This window comes from Musca domestica, unplaced genomic scaffold (assembly GCF_030504385.1).
Source record: "Musca domestica strain aabys unplaced genomic scaffold, Musca_domestica.polishedcontigs.V.1.1 2, whole genome shotgun sequence".
Taxonomy (NCBI): domain Eukaryota; kingdom Metazoa; phylum Arthropoda; class Insecta; order Diptera; family Muscidae; genus Musca; species Musca domestica.
In genome coordinates, this window is record NW_026712249.1 from 8,216,265 (window position 1) to 8,229,483 (window position 13,219).

Below are 13,219 nucleotides of genomic sequence, written 5' to 3' on the forward strand. Positions count from 1 at the left end.
AGAAATAAAGGCTAACAAAATTGTTTTAGTCGGTAGGTCTTAGCGATTACTTTATTTTCAGCGCTGTAATTTCATTATGCGTTTTTGATTGTCTGTCTGTCTCCACAATTTATTGAAAGGATATTTTCTGTTACTATGAACCCAAGATCAACCAGGGAACCTACTCTCGAATTCCAGCGATACCCATCCTTTTTGTCACAGCAAAGATTGAATCTTTTAAAATTCTAAAATAAGAAGAAAACAGTTTTCATTTAAATTTAAACTCTGCTATTGGCCGGATCTTAAATTATATAAACTCTTTGACGTTTCCAAAAACTCCGTTGAGTAAGAAGTCGTTCCAAACGATAAAAAGAAAATCACATGACATTAAGTAGCTATTTATGTATTTTTATAAAAATGTATAAGATTATATATAGTAGAGATGGGTGAACTGCATATACATATTTATATATATATTTGTTTTTTGCTTATAGTGATGCATAGACAAATTGGATATGAGGGGGTGGTTGGTGATTGATTGCCTTGCAAAAAGGCCAACATTTGTTTTTATATAAGTATATAGTGAGAAAACCTTGATTTATAGTAAAAAGCATGTTTGGGATTGTTTTGTTGGTGTTGTTGATGTTGATTTTGTGGATAAAGGTATGTTCCATCTTTAGACATTAATTGAAATATTTAAATATATTATTGAATTTATATTTATATATAAAAAGGTAACATTTTATTGGGCCAATGTACCCATTGGATCCCAGGCGGGTAAAACTATAGGATCCTGATCGAACACACTCAGTATATCGGCAGGCACATATTTCTTATCGACGACCACTTCGAAACCGAATTCTTTAAACCATTCGGCTGACATTACCAGATAGCCCTTTTCACCTCGATCCTCGCCCCAAGAGTTTTCAACGCGTAATTTCTTCACTTCACCATTATCCTGAAAAGGGGGAAATATTAAAAGATATTTTGTGTGTGCGATTTTGTGCAAAGTACCACACTTACATCTAAAGAGACAGCGGTAAATACCATGGCATGAGTCATGGCAGATTCACCATAGATCAGGCGATCAGCTTTGGTCAGAGTTTTCTGAATATCAATATCGAATACCAATTTGAAATCATGGCTGTAATGCAAGCAAATAAATTATTATCTTCATCATTTGAATATTTTTTTTTTTTTTTAATTTACTTACACATTCAAATCTTCAATGCCTTGCTTGCCGGCAAAACGTTTGCTCACCTCGCAACCAAACCATACTGGCTCACCGGCCTTTAAGCTAGCTGCAACCATTTGCAGTAAGACTTCAACGGGTTGATTATTGTACAAAACAGGGCGGCCATCAACAACATTGCCCAAACAATCCACGGTATAGGCCTGATTGTATTTGCTAGATGGACGAGGATCGGTAACTAGACATACCTGAAAGATTCGTTTTTTTGGTAAAATGGACATGAATGAAGATGTGTTCTTTTGGACAATTATGTTTTTATATTCTTACCTTATCCTCAACATTGAATAATGGTTTAACCTTGGTTTCATAGAATTCCAGTGGTGTAATTGGTCCCACCGAATGATAATTTTTGGTTTTATCATAATACTCCCAGGTAAATTCTTTGGATGGTATACCCAAACAAATGCCAACGACCTTATAGATTTCACCCATCATTTCATCGATTTTGGCATTAACTTCCTCATCGGAGGGGTTAGTGTCCATCAGGTCACGCAGCACTTTGGAATATTCACGTAGCTGCACAAAAACGGAAATGAAATATATATTAATAGGATTTAAAAATACAACTAAATAGTACAGTAGTCAATCAGGGATGGGTGACATTTTATGGTTTGAAAATCTCAGGACAATATTTTTTATGATATTTATAATAAAATAATCTTAGTCAAAGGCAAAGCGAAATTAGATATAGATGAGGTCCATAATACTATCTTGGAATAAGAAGAGGTTAAAGAAGATTCTGTTGAAATGTTGGCATTAAAAAAGACCAAAGTGTCGATCACCTCGAGCAAGCGCTTCGCCGGGAATGGGCCAAAATACTGCAGAGCAACATTTGGGCAGCGTGTGACGGTTTCATTGGCCGTTTGAAGGCCATAATTCGTGCCAAAAGTGAACAATTCAAACAAATAAAATGTAAAACCAGTAAAGAAAATCTTAAAGTCGGGCGGACTAAATATGCCGAAGCATTTGTATCTTTTAAATTCGGAATTGTATTGCCCATTTGGTGCACAATTAATTTGAAATCGGATATATGAGATAAATCGGATATATGAGAGCTATATCCAAATCTGAACCGATCTCGATAAAATTTAGCAAAGATATTTCTGAGCTGTATTTGATATATTTCCCTGAATATCGTTGTTACGGAGTACATATTACGGTTGTGGGTAACAAATATAACAAATCGGATAAATAATATATATCGAAGCTATAGCTATATCTGAACCGATCTTAACCAAATTTGACATACTAGCTTCTAGACTTAATTCGGTCGTAAGCGCCAAATTCCATCACATTTGGACAAATATTAGACGTTTGGGGCACAATAAAAGGTAAATCGGACGAAGTTATATATGGGAGCTATATCCAAATCTGAACCGATCTCGATAAAATTTAGAAAATGTATTTCTGAGCTGTATTTGATATATTTTCCTAAATATTGTTGTTGCATAGTGCATATTACGGCGGCGGTGGACAAAAATAACAAATCGGATGAACAATATATATGGGAGCTATAGCTATATCTGAACTGATTTCGATCAAATTTGGCATACATATTTTCAGGCCTAATTTGGGTGTATATGCAAAATTCCATACAATTCGGGCTGATATTACACGTTTGGTGCACAATAAAAGGCAAATCGGACGAAGTTATACATGGGAGCTATATCTAAATTTTGACCGACTATCTCCAATTTCAATAGGGTTCGTCCTTGGGCCAAACAAAAGATCTTTGCAAAATTTCATCTGGATCGGGCAATAAATGCGACCTGTATTTTGTTTACAAAAATACATGGACATGGACATGATTCTATGCAGATCATCAAAAGGAACTATGGGTCTATCTCGTGTCCTTCTGCCTGTTACAAACAAATGCACAAAGACATAATACCCTGACCACCTTGTGGTGTAGGGTATAAATATGGCGTTTGATTTTGTTGCAGTTTTTTTTATCTCACCCCGTATAGCAATATTATCTGGTATAAAAGATTAAAATGTCTCCGTCAAATTTAGTGAAAATCGATTCAGAATTGGATATGCCTCCCATATTTTACCTGTATTATTTCCAATCACCTTTCCAGGGGTTAAAATCTTACATCGATATCGAACAAATTTTTTAACAAAATGATTTTGAATAACTAAATTAAACTTGTTCAAATAAAAAATTTCGATAATTCAATTAATTTGTATCAATCTAAAATGCATGTTGATTGAAATTTGTTCGATAACGAATGCGAGAATGTGGCCTCAGTTTTACTCCCTATGGGATAATGACCCTTACTAGAAATTGTTCAAATCTCCATAACCATAACCCTATAATTCTTCCACAATTATGTAGTTGATCTTACTTTGCTCTTCAGAACACCGTTCATACGCATACTGGATTCGCAACTGTAACTTTCGGGGAAACATTTCTTTGGCATAACTCCATGTTTGGTTATCAAATTAACTAACATATCCCATTGACCGCCATCAGAGGTTGGATCCTAGAAAAAAAAAAAAAAACAATCATTAAAGTCCAAAAAAGGAGTTCCGATGTTTTAACCTACATTCAATAAAAATGACACCAGACGTCCATCAACCTTTTCGCCACGTTTTGAAGTTTTTACAATATTATTTAGGAAATAATTGCAACGTTCAATTTTATCCCAGTAGAAGAGATAAGCCTGAGAGAATTCAAATTCATCCAGATTGTATTCTTTCATCATGGGCAAACGCAGGCAATTGAGGGCGGCAAATAGCCAGCATCTGCCGGAACTTCTTTGATTGGTGACAGGCTTGCCTTCCAATTCCACCTGTAACAACAACAAAAAATCGCATTAGATTATGTAAAAAAAGAAACTCAACACAACAAAACTTACTTTGTGGGTGAACACATGATTGGTGGTTTCCAAACATTTACGCGACAGACACACCTCGAACGGATCGAAACGTGAACAGACATTTTGCGCCAACAAGTTTTTGGGTTCATCGTAGAAATTTTGACGCCATTTGTCCAATTTATCCTGTGTTATGGCCGAGGTAGAGGCTAAAAGAAAATTTGAGCCTTTTGAGTTCATTGCAAATGAAGAGGAGGAGGAGGTCAGTGATTCTTTGACAAAAACATTTGTCAAGAGACTACGGGTCATAAGTAGGGAACGCCTACAGTTATTTGTTACTGAAATATTTGGGTTTTTGAAGAGAGAAATGTAAATAAATTTTGATATTTTACACCAATGAAGATGATGATGTTCCTAGCTGAGTGAATGGTTTACTAGTCTAGACTGATGTCATTACTGAAAGTGTGACAAAAATAATGCTTTTTTGTTCAACTGTAAACAATAAACAATGCCAGCAAGATCTTAAAGAATACGTTAACTGTAACAAATGCAAATATTTTTTGTTCTGGACTATAAACTGTAGGTTAATAAAAAAAAAACACATAAACAATCGGTGATTAATGACTTGCAATGAATATAAAATTGATCTATGCCAATAGAGGAACTTTCGCAAGCGATAAATATACTTGAATGATATCATAAAGTAGGTTCTCAGATGAGAATATTATTTTGAGAATATTTTGAAAAATTTCTACTCAAAAATCAAAATATTTCTATATAGTCGAGTCCGAATCCATCAACTCTTTAGAAGAGTGGTTTTAAAAAACATACAACTGTGTGAATGCCTCTAAAATCCGCCACATCTTATAAACGAAAACCGATAAGAAAAATGCTAATATTGACAATCTGGCAAATGCAAGTGCAAACGTTTTTGCACTGACATGTACCTACCTGCCTTTGTATACAAAGTGTCATCATAAAAAGAGGGAGATTTTGTGCGATAAAATTATACAAACAAGAACGTATACTGTGTTTCGAGTAAAATCAGTCGTGTTCTAGCACAAATCACACACAGAAAAGGTGTGAGAATTAGAGAAAATTAATCATTTTGATTGCAATGCAAAGATTTTAAACTTATATAACATTAGGGGTTCGTATTAAAGTAAAAAAAAATGCTTTGAAATTTTAAATGAAATGAATATAGAATTCTTATTTGATTCAAACACACGGGATTTTTTCCAAATCTTTTAAAGGATTATGAGAGTCATAAAGAAAATTTGTTCAAGGAACATGTGATTTATGGTCGTGGATTTTTTAAGAATCGTCCCTATGACAACAGCAAAACAATTTGGAAATATTGAAGTCATTTCCGACACTGGTCTGATAAGTTCCCCGAAATAAAAACCTGAATGCTGTGCCCAATTTAATTTTTGCCCTTTTTTTGGTGAGAATTTTCCAGTAAAAGTTATTCGTGATGGAATTTAAGTTTGATAGTGTGTTTTCTTTATATTTGGCTGGAAACCACAAGTGACTATCGTTAGAGCACACCAGCATTTAGGTTAGGTTGAAGGAGTTGTGGCTGTGTAAAACAACCACTCCACTGGGAGACCTAGCGGCCCATTGTGATCATCCTAATTTAGAAAAAGTGAAATAAGTTAGGGGGTTAGAATAGAATATAGATAGGGAATAGAAGAGTTAGTGGGTTTGCATCCACGGTGTAGTCAGCGTGTCGTCCTTAGCCATTTTAGTCTTCTGGCTAACTGAATAATAACTTATGGCTCGGTTTCGGAGAGGCATGACAAGTCGGGCAGAATTTGCTTACCCAGAAGCCTATGTCTTACTCCGATAAGGGTAGGACAGTGACAGAGTAAGTGTTCCACCGTTTCTGTTTCTTCCTCATCCTGGCAAAGCCTGCAGTATTCAGTGTCGTCACCCTCCATTTTGAAGTCATGGCCTTTATGATGACCTGTGATTAGACCCATCACAAGCTTCAAGTCCAACTTCGTCATGGATGTGAGTGACCGTGATCTCCTTTCAGAGTTCACCGGCCAAATCTTTTGGAGATATTACATCCCCTTTTAGATAGCCAGTTTTGTTGAAATCTCCCAAGATAGTGATTATGCAGTACTTGAAGGAAGTGGCATAAAGGTGGCTTCACTGAGCTCTCAATCTCTAGATCTACTGACTCAGATCCGGTCTGGCCAATTCATCGGCAGATTCATTGCCAGATATGTTGCAGTGTCCAGGAACCCAACAGAGCTTGAAAACCGACTTAACCTTTTCCAGGGCATTCTTGCACTCCAGAACAGCCATAGATTTGATTATAAAAGAATTTAGAGCTTTTAGGGCCGCTTGACTATCGACATATATAGTCACCGGTCCATCCCGTTCATTGATTCTGTTTTCCAGCAGCTCTATGGCCATTCTGACAGCAAATATTTCTGCCTGAAAAACGCTACAATCGCTGTTTAGCCTGAAGGATTTTTGGGTACTTAAACTTTCACAGTAGACTCCAGCACCAAAATCTCCGGATACCAATCCGTTGGACAATTGTGTCTGGAGTATTTTGGAAATCAAGGTTTGCATTAAAAAATACCAAAGTGTAGATAACCAAGCGCTTCGCCGGGAATGGGCCAAAATACCGCAGAGTAATATTCGGGCAGCGTGTGATGGTTTCAATGGTCGTATGAAGGTCATAATTCGTGCCAAAGGTGAACAATTCGAACAAATCTAAACTTATTCCGAAATTTGATGCTATTTCGGACATTTTTGCTTTCATTGAATAAAATTTATATTGTCCATTCTTCGAATCTAAGGTTGGAACAAAATCGATTATCCTTTTCTCTCTGTGCAGTAAATTATTTCTTGGAAAATGTTGACAGTTTGTGGTGAAGGTACCAGGAGGAGTGTACAGATTCCCACAATGATGAAGGATCTGTAATTTGGGTTCTAAATTACGCCGTAATTTAGAGCCTTGAAAATGGTTGTTGGCGGTAACTGCAACAACGAATACACAGCAAAATGACACCACAAGTATACGAAATATATTTACGTGTTGTTCACTCCGATGTCGAACCGATATTTGCTTACCTCCGAACTCGATTTAAGTTTGACAATAATATTGCGATGTACCAAGTTTGGATAAAATCGGATACTCCCTTCGAGAGTTGTCGTGCGCACCTTTCAGACGGACGGACGTCGCAAGATCGACTCCAAATTTCCTGAAACGGATTTGGTCCAAAGAGACCTAGGGTCTAAACCATTATTTCAATGAGGCACGTTTCGGCCGTGGCTGAGAGTATTATTAAAAATCATAAAAATTTCATATCATTTCGTAATAGGTTATATGCTGAGGGTATATATATAATCAGCAATGAATTCCGGGACATTCCCGTACTTCAAACGCAACTGCATACTAGATTACTTCTGCCAAAATTAAATTTCGGGAAAGTAAGTTTTTGGAGGAACTAAAGAAAAAGTGGCACTCCATTTTTTCCATAGTACATTATTTTTTATTCGACAGAAAAAAAAAAAAAAACAAAATATGCAAATATTTCATTTATTATATTCAAAGTTAATTGTACTTCCTTAACAGATAAAAAAATATAATAATAAAGCAAATAAATAATTCTTTGCGTTATGTCCCAACTGGACATCATCCAATTAGAAAATAACCCCAACATAAACCAACACACACTCCTATTAGATAAGCTCTTTGTTTTGAAAATACGGGGAAATAGTGTCAACCAAACAAATTCAATATTCAAAAAATTTCCACTCAATTTCACTATCTTATAAACAATTGCTCGCATGGTGACGCGACAAAACCTCAAGCAACAGCAAAAAATATAATAAATTGCAAAAAAAAACAAAGCTGTTGTGCATAAACCTATTAACACAATTAACCAGATAACTGAACCTATCAACTAAGCAACCAAACCAATCCAAGCAACACTCCATGCATCAACAAAACAAATAGCAATTGCCTTTTGGGTACAAACAATACCACCAACACCATAATCATCATCATCGGAACTGACAGTGGCGGGCGGGCTGCCGTTGCATTCTTTTGTTTGTGCTTTGGGTTAATTGCAAAAAACAACTTTAATTTAAATGCAAACAAAGAAGCTACCTCCTCTCCATGCATATACTCGGCATATCAAATAGATATGATGAATATACAGAACAGATGTTGTTGGGTAGCGAGCGAGTAGGTGCTGCTGCATATTTGCATTTTGTTTTTGGGCAGAGGCTATTTGTTAGACAATGAATGGCTGTTTTGTTGGATAAATGAAAATAGATTCTCTGCTCTTCTGTGACGACAATGACCAGCTTCGATTACTTATTTTTTCTTATGAGATTTCGCTTTCAACGTCAACAGCATAACACAGAGCTAGCTAGCTGGTTTATGCTTTGCTGCTGCTTGCTTGTTGTTGTTGACACAGTTGCGGTTAAAAACAACATAAACACCCTCGTCTTCTTCTTTAAGTCAAGGAACGGGAAATCTATTACACTACTGTTGGCACAACACGAACGTACATACGTAATGCGGACAGGCAGGCAGGCAGGGAGAGGGAAGCCAGTTGTTGGATGGACGGATGGATATAGAAAATGGTGGAGAAATATACTATTTGCTATTTCCATCAACTCATCTAGTCACTGAGCCACAACCACAATAACAACAATCCATTCATCCATACATCTTTGCCAATTACTTGGCAAATTTGCAAAAAAAAAACAAAAAAAATACCAACAAAAAAAGCTTTAAAAAATTCACTTTCATTTCTTTTATGGGTCGACACAGCTGGAGGACATTTTTTTTAAATGGGAGTGGACGGTGTTACGTTTTATTTCAACCATTGTTAAAAATATACTGTTATCTAAATACATTATGTTTTATAATTGATTTACTTACACATTTTTTATTTCAATAATTTATAACGAAAAAAGCTTTAAATGTTTAATGATTTTGCAAACGTTCGCTTGTTTGATGCGTTTTGGCGTTTTGATAGCAACAGAACCGAGCCATACTAAAATTTTCGACAGCGATGACTGTTGCAAATAGTCAAATGCCGGCGTTGTGTGCCAAGGCGATTGATTGTGGTATGTGACGGCGCTGGTTTTGATTAACCCTTTCGTCACCGGGTTGTTTTGCACATTCAATGGAACATGTAAATGATTTTTGCGAAATATCAATTTGAGACATCTAAAAATATATGTGCACATAAGGATTATAACTTTTTAGAACCTAATATAGGGATATACCATAGTTTGATGACCTTTTATTTAAAATTAGATAAAATCAAAAATTTTAAACTGATCTGATTAAAAAACTACTAACGCACAATATGATTTGTGTGACATTACCTAGTATAACCAAACTCACAAGAAAGTTCAAAATTCATTATTTCGATGCAGAGGAAGCCTTCGCATGGCATATTTTGTGAGATATCATAAAGGATGCCAGAACAGCACATTGACATCATTATGCCTGGCCATGATACCAAGCAGCTTATGTACCCTCAACCTTAGTCAGGTTTTGGAGGTATAATTGTTAATATACCATTATGTGGAGACTACCTGGACATTATTCGTATGTTCCAGAACTTAAAAAATGTAAAAGTTTTTACTAGGATAAGCGAGTCTCGCTTTATGAGATCGAAAAAAAATTGCAAAACTGCTAGATTGCAGATTCGGGAACAGAGTTAATCCTTAAAAGATGTATAGAAACAAGTAAAAAGGCTGCAAGTTCCTGTCTGGCCGAACTTTTATTACCCCCCCATCATTTGGAACAGATTTGACAATTTTCAAAAAAATAAAATCCGTTACAAATGTTGTTAAAGTCGTAAAAATACCGAATGTAGGCGTTATATTAGGGTCTATACGACGACGTGGAACTGCATAGGCAACTTTTGTCATAAGCCATTACAATATTCAAATGGAAATCTTGAACAAAAAATCCGTAAATAATGTAGCAAAATCATCAAATGGAGGGTATACAATTTTCTGTCAAACACCAAATTTGAAACAATTCCGGTGAACAATGTCGCTAACATCATCAAAATACCGAATATCGGGAGATACCGTTATATGGGGGCTATACCTCCACAGACAATTTTCTGTCTTAGGCTGTGCTATCCATTACGAACTTCAAATACCAAATTTTAAACATTTCCGGTGAATAATATCGCTTAAATCACCAAAATACCGAAAATAGGGAGGTACCATTATATGGGGGCTATACCAAAACATGGACCTTCATGGCACATTTTCAATACCAAAAGTCCTGCAGACCAATCACACATTTGAGTAAAATCTTATCCACCTACTTTAATTCGTTCGGAAGGTAGAGTGATTTCCACAGACGGACGGACGGTCATTGTTAGAATTGTATGCTGATCAAGAATATATAGAGTTTGTGGGATCTAAAATGTATATTCCGGGGTGTTACAAATGGAAGGACAAACTTAATATACCCTCCATTCTATGGTGGAGGGTATAAAAAAGTACACAATGGATGTGACTTGGGCAGATTATTGAGCACTTTAACGTCTAGAAGCAAATCCGTTAGAAATACAAGACTTCGAACAAGTTCCACACCGAAAATTAAAGGCTACAAATAAAAAGTATTCAGCGTTTTAAGATTCCGTTATGATAGCCACATATCCTGAGACAAGGCCGGTTATGGCCTTCACACGAATTCAGTGGAATATATTAAGTTTTTCGAAGATAAGGAAAAGAGGTGACACTCATAGTCCACTTTGTTTAAATCAGAGATCAGAAAGAAGTGTTATGCTAATTTTTGGCTGCCGCAATAAAAATTATGTTGTAACACCCTGATATTGCACAAATTTAACGATTTACTTTAGTTTTAATCCAGAGAACCACTTCTAGTGTGCTCATCGTGCTTTCGCGGATCTCCCTGCATAAACTCATCAAGACTGGTCTAGAAATTTCTTCTGATACCCTATCTAATGTTTTGTAATTATATTAATTACAATCTGTAATAATACAGAGCTGGTTAAGATTAGAATTAATTCTACAATTTTATTTCCCAAACTTTCTCTATTCCATAACAGCGTAACGGTCAATTCAAAACAACACATCCACGACGACCAGCATTTTCAAATGACGCCGTTTGCTTTAAAATTGCTGTCGGCGACAACTTCAAACGGCATTCACTCTCCTAGCGGCACTCTGTTGCTTTTGGCATCTGTCATTAAAAATGTTGCGTTTTGTTGTAATCGAAGTTCGACAACATTTGTGCTGTGCCAACGTATTTCTGAACTTCCAACAATCCATTACAGATTTTGATTCTGTGCGAATAAATGTGGAAGATGGCCTAATACGTGTGAAAGATTCCTCCGATTCCACGGTGGTAGAAGTGAAAGTTGGCGAGTATTTTAGCATTTTGACTGAGACCTTTAGCAATTTGATTGTGGATCAGGAGAATATTTCCTTTCGCATAAGTGTGCAAAATGTCAAGGATTTGTGTCAGATGGACAGTATGAAAGAAAGTCTACAATCCACTGGAACATTTCAACTTGAGGAAGGTCAAAATGTTTCCTTGCACTGCGGACAATGCGGATCGACGTTATGTGACAGCCAGTCGTATAATAAAGTAAGAGAATTCCCCTCGGGCTCTATAGATATCAGTGAGTTTTTCTGCCATCATGGTCCCAGCTTTGGTGATGTACTACTACCTCGCAATACGGATTTGTTTTATGGCTTCCAATTTGTTATATTAAATATGGAGAATATTCGAAATGGCAGCAAGGAAAGAGAAGGCCACATATATTGCAAACGCTGTAGCAAATATTTGGGTGAAACGATGTTTGAAGGTAAAGCTGTTAAGTTATGGACCGATTCGGTTGTTATGAAACGTGATAAAGATGCGAAAACTTGTGACCTCTTTGACGCTGACTCACAACGCAATCTTCTTAGGCTTTTAATGTTAAAAATTATTAATGAAACATCTCTACCTTCCCCCGAGCCGTTACTGAGGAATATGCATTTTACGAAAGTCGTCTTGGAGACGAGTCTGGCTAATCGCAAACCGCAATATCTTTTAGTACAAATATTAGAAAAGAATTTACCGGTACTTAAGAACGACGAAGAATTGCAAAATGCGACCTCCAAAGATGTTGCTGCAATAATACATCTATTGAATGTTAAGCTTAGAGTAAGTCAGGCATTTAAGTTATTGTATCGATTAATTGAACCTGATGCCAAGTCGAATGGTGGCCAAGTGGAAGCTATGGATGCAAATGAACCACCAATGTTATCATATTGGCAACAAGATATTAATATCCTAAAATTGAAAATTTCACCGTTCCTGTTCCACGACCTCGTAGATGAATTGAATTGTAATTCTTTATTGTTACCTGAAATCTATAGAAATAATAAAGATTCATTTACCCTGAGCTATATTTTTCAATAGAATGTATTTGGTATTTTTTTGTATTATATTAAATGACTACTTTTTTCATATATAGAAATAGGTTTCCTGGAAAGTTGACCCCTCTCGTACAAGTGAAATATACATCATGGGAATTTCACATCACTAAGATAAGTGGGGATAACAGATTCTAATAAACCACGTCTACCAAGGCAAAAATTGATGAGAGAAAATTGATCCTAAGAAAATTGTGTCTAGGGGGGAAATGAAAACGGTATGTTGTGGTAAATTCATGGGCGGAACAAGCAAATTGTTTTCAAGCAAAAGTATTGAAATTAACCGAAAGCAATCTCACTAACCTGAAGCATTTCCACATTTTTTGCTCTATTGATTACATCACGGTACGGTAGCTCATAGTCGGTAAGACATACCGATAGATACCAAAGTTTTCAACTTTAACTTATTTTTTATATCAAAATTTTGGGGTCTAAAGTTACCGATTTTTGTCGGTAAAGCAAAAAATGAGTTAGAGAGTCCCATTATTGATGTCCCGTATCAAATATGAATTCCGTCGGAAGTGCCAAAATTGAGTCCATTTTGGCTGATATTAGCAATTTGGGGCACAAAAAACCTAACAACGTATAAAGATATATATGGGAGCTATATCCAAATCTGAACCGATCTCGATAAAATTTGGCATACGTATTTTCCAGCAGAATCTGATGCCCGGTACCAAATATCATTCTTGTGGAGAGACTTAAGACCCTATAT

At 36.1% G+C, this 13,219-nt stretch overlaps 2 protein-coding genes across 3 annotated transcripts; one reads left to right on the plus strand and one right to left on the minus strand.

The window, feature by feature from the left end:
* Nucleotides 1-363: 363 nt before the first annotated feature.
* Nucleotides 364-9,119, minus strand: LOC101896232 (bleomycin hydrolase). 2 transcript variants are annotated; one of them, XM_059121764.1, is made up of 8 exons: nt 8,966-9,119; nt 4,093-4,259; nt 3,781-4,026; nt 3,580-3,717; nt 1,499-1,747; nt 1,193-1,419; nt 1,003-1,123; nt 364-937 (listed from the first exon to the last, which is right to left on the minus strand). In XM_059121764.1, the coding sequence occupies exons 1-8, from the start codon at nt 8,967-8,969 to the stop codon at nt 722-724; spliced, it is 1,368 nt and encodes a 455-aa protein (XP_058977747.1). In that variant the 5' UTR covers nt 8,970-9,119; the 3' UTR covers nt 364-721. The 2 variants fall into 2 exon arrangements, with proteins under 2 accessions (XP_058977747.1, XP_058977746.1); XM_059121763.1 differs by having other exon boundaries at nt 4,093-4,388; nt 8,966-9,090.
* Nucleotides 9,120-11,227: 2,108 nt separating this feature from the next.
* Nucleotides 11,228-12,492, plus strand: LOC101897584 (uncharacterized). Its single transcript, XM_005185372.4, has one exon. The coding sequence runs from the start codon at nt 11,276-11,278 to the stop codon at nt 12,488-12,490; it is 1,215 nt and encodes a 404-aa protein (XP_005185429.2). The 5' UTR covers nt 11,228-11,275; the 3' UTR covers nt 12,491-12,492.
* Nucleotides 12,493-13,219: the final 727 nt, after the last annotated feature.

Bases quoted from the DNA above. Each gene is read 5' to 3' on its own strand.
- LOC101896232 (XM_059121763.1), bottom strand. The intron at 4,027-4,092 runs GTAAGTTTTGTT...TTGTTGTTACAG, and splicing joins ATCATGTGTTCACCCACAAA to GTGGAATTGGAAGGCAAGCC. The intron at 1,420-1,498 runs GTAAGAATATAA...CGAATCTTTCAG, and splicing joins TATTCAATGTTGAGGATAAG to GTATGTCTAGTTACCGATCC.
- LOC101897584 (XM_005185372.4), top strand. From the start codon at position 11,276: ATGTTGCGTTTTGTTGTAATCGAAGTTCGACAACATTTGTGCTGTGCC.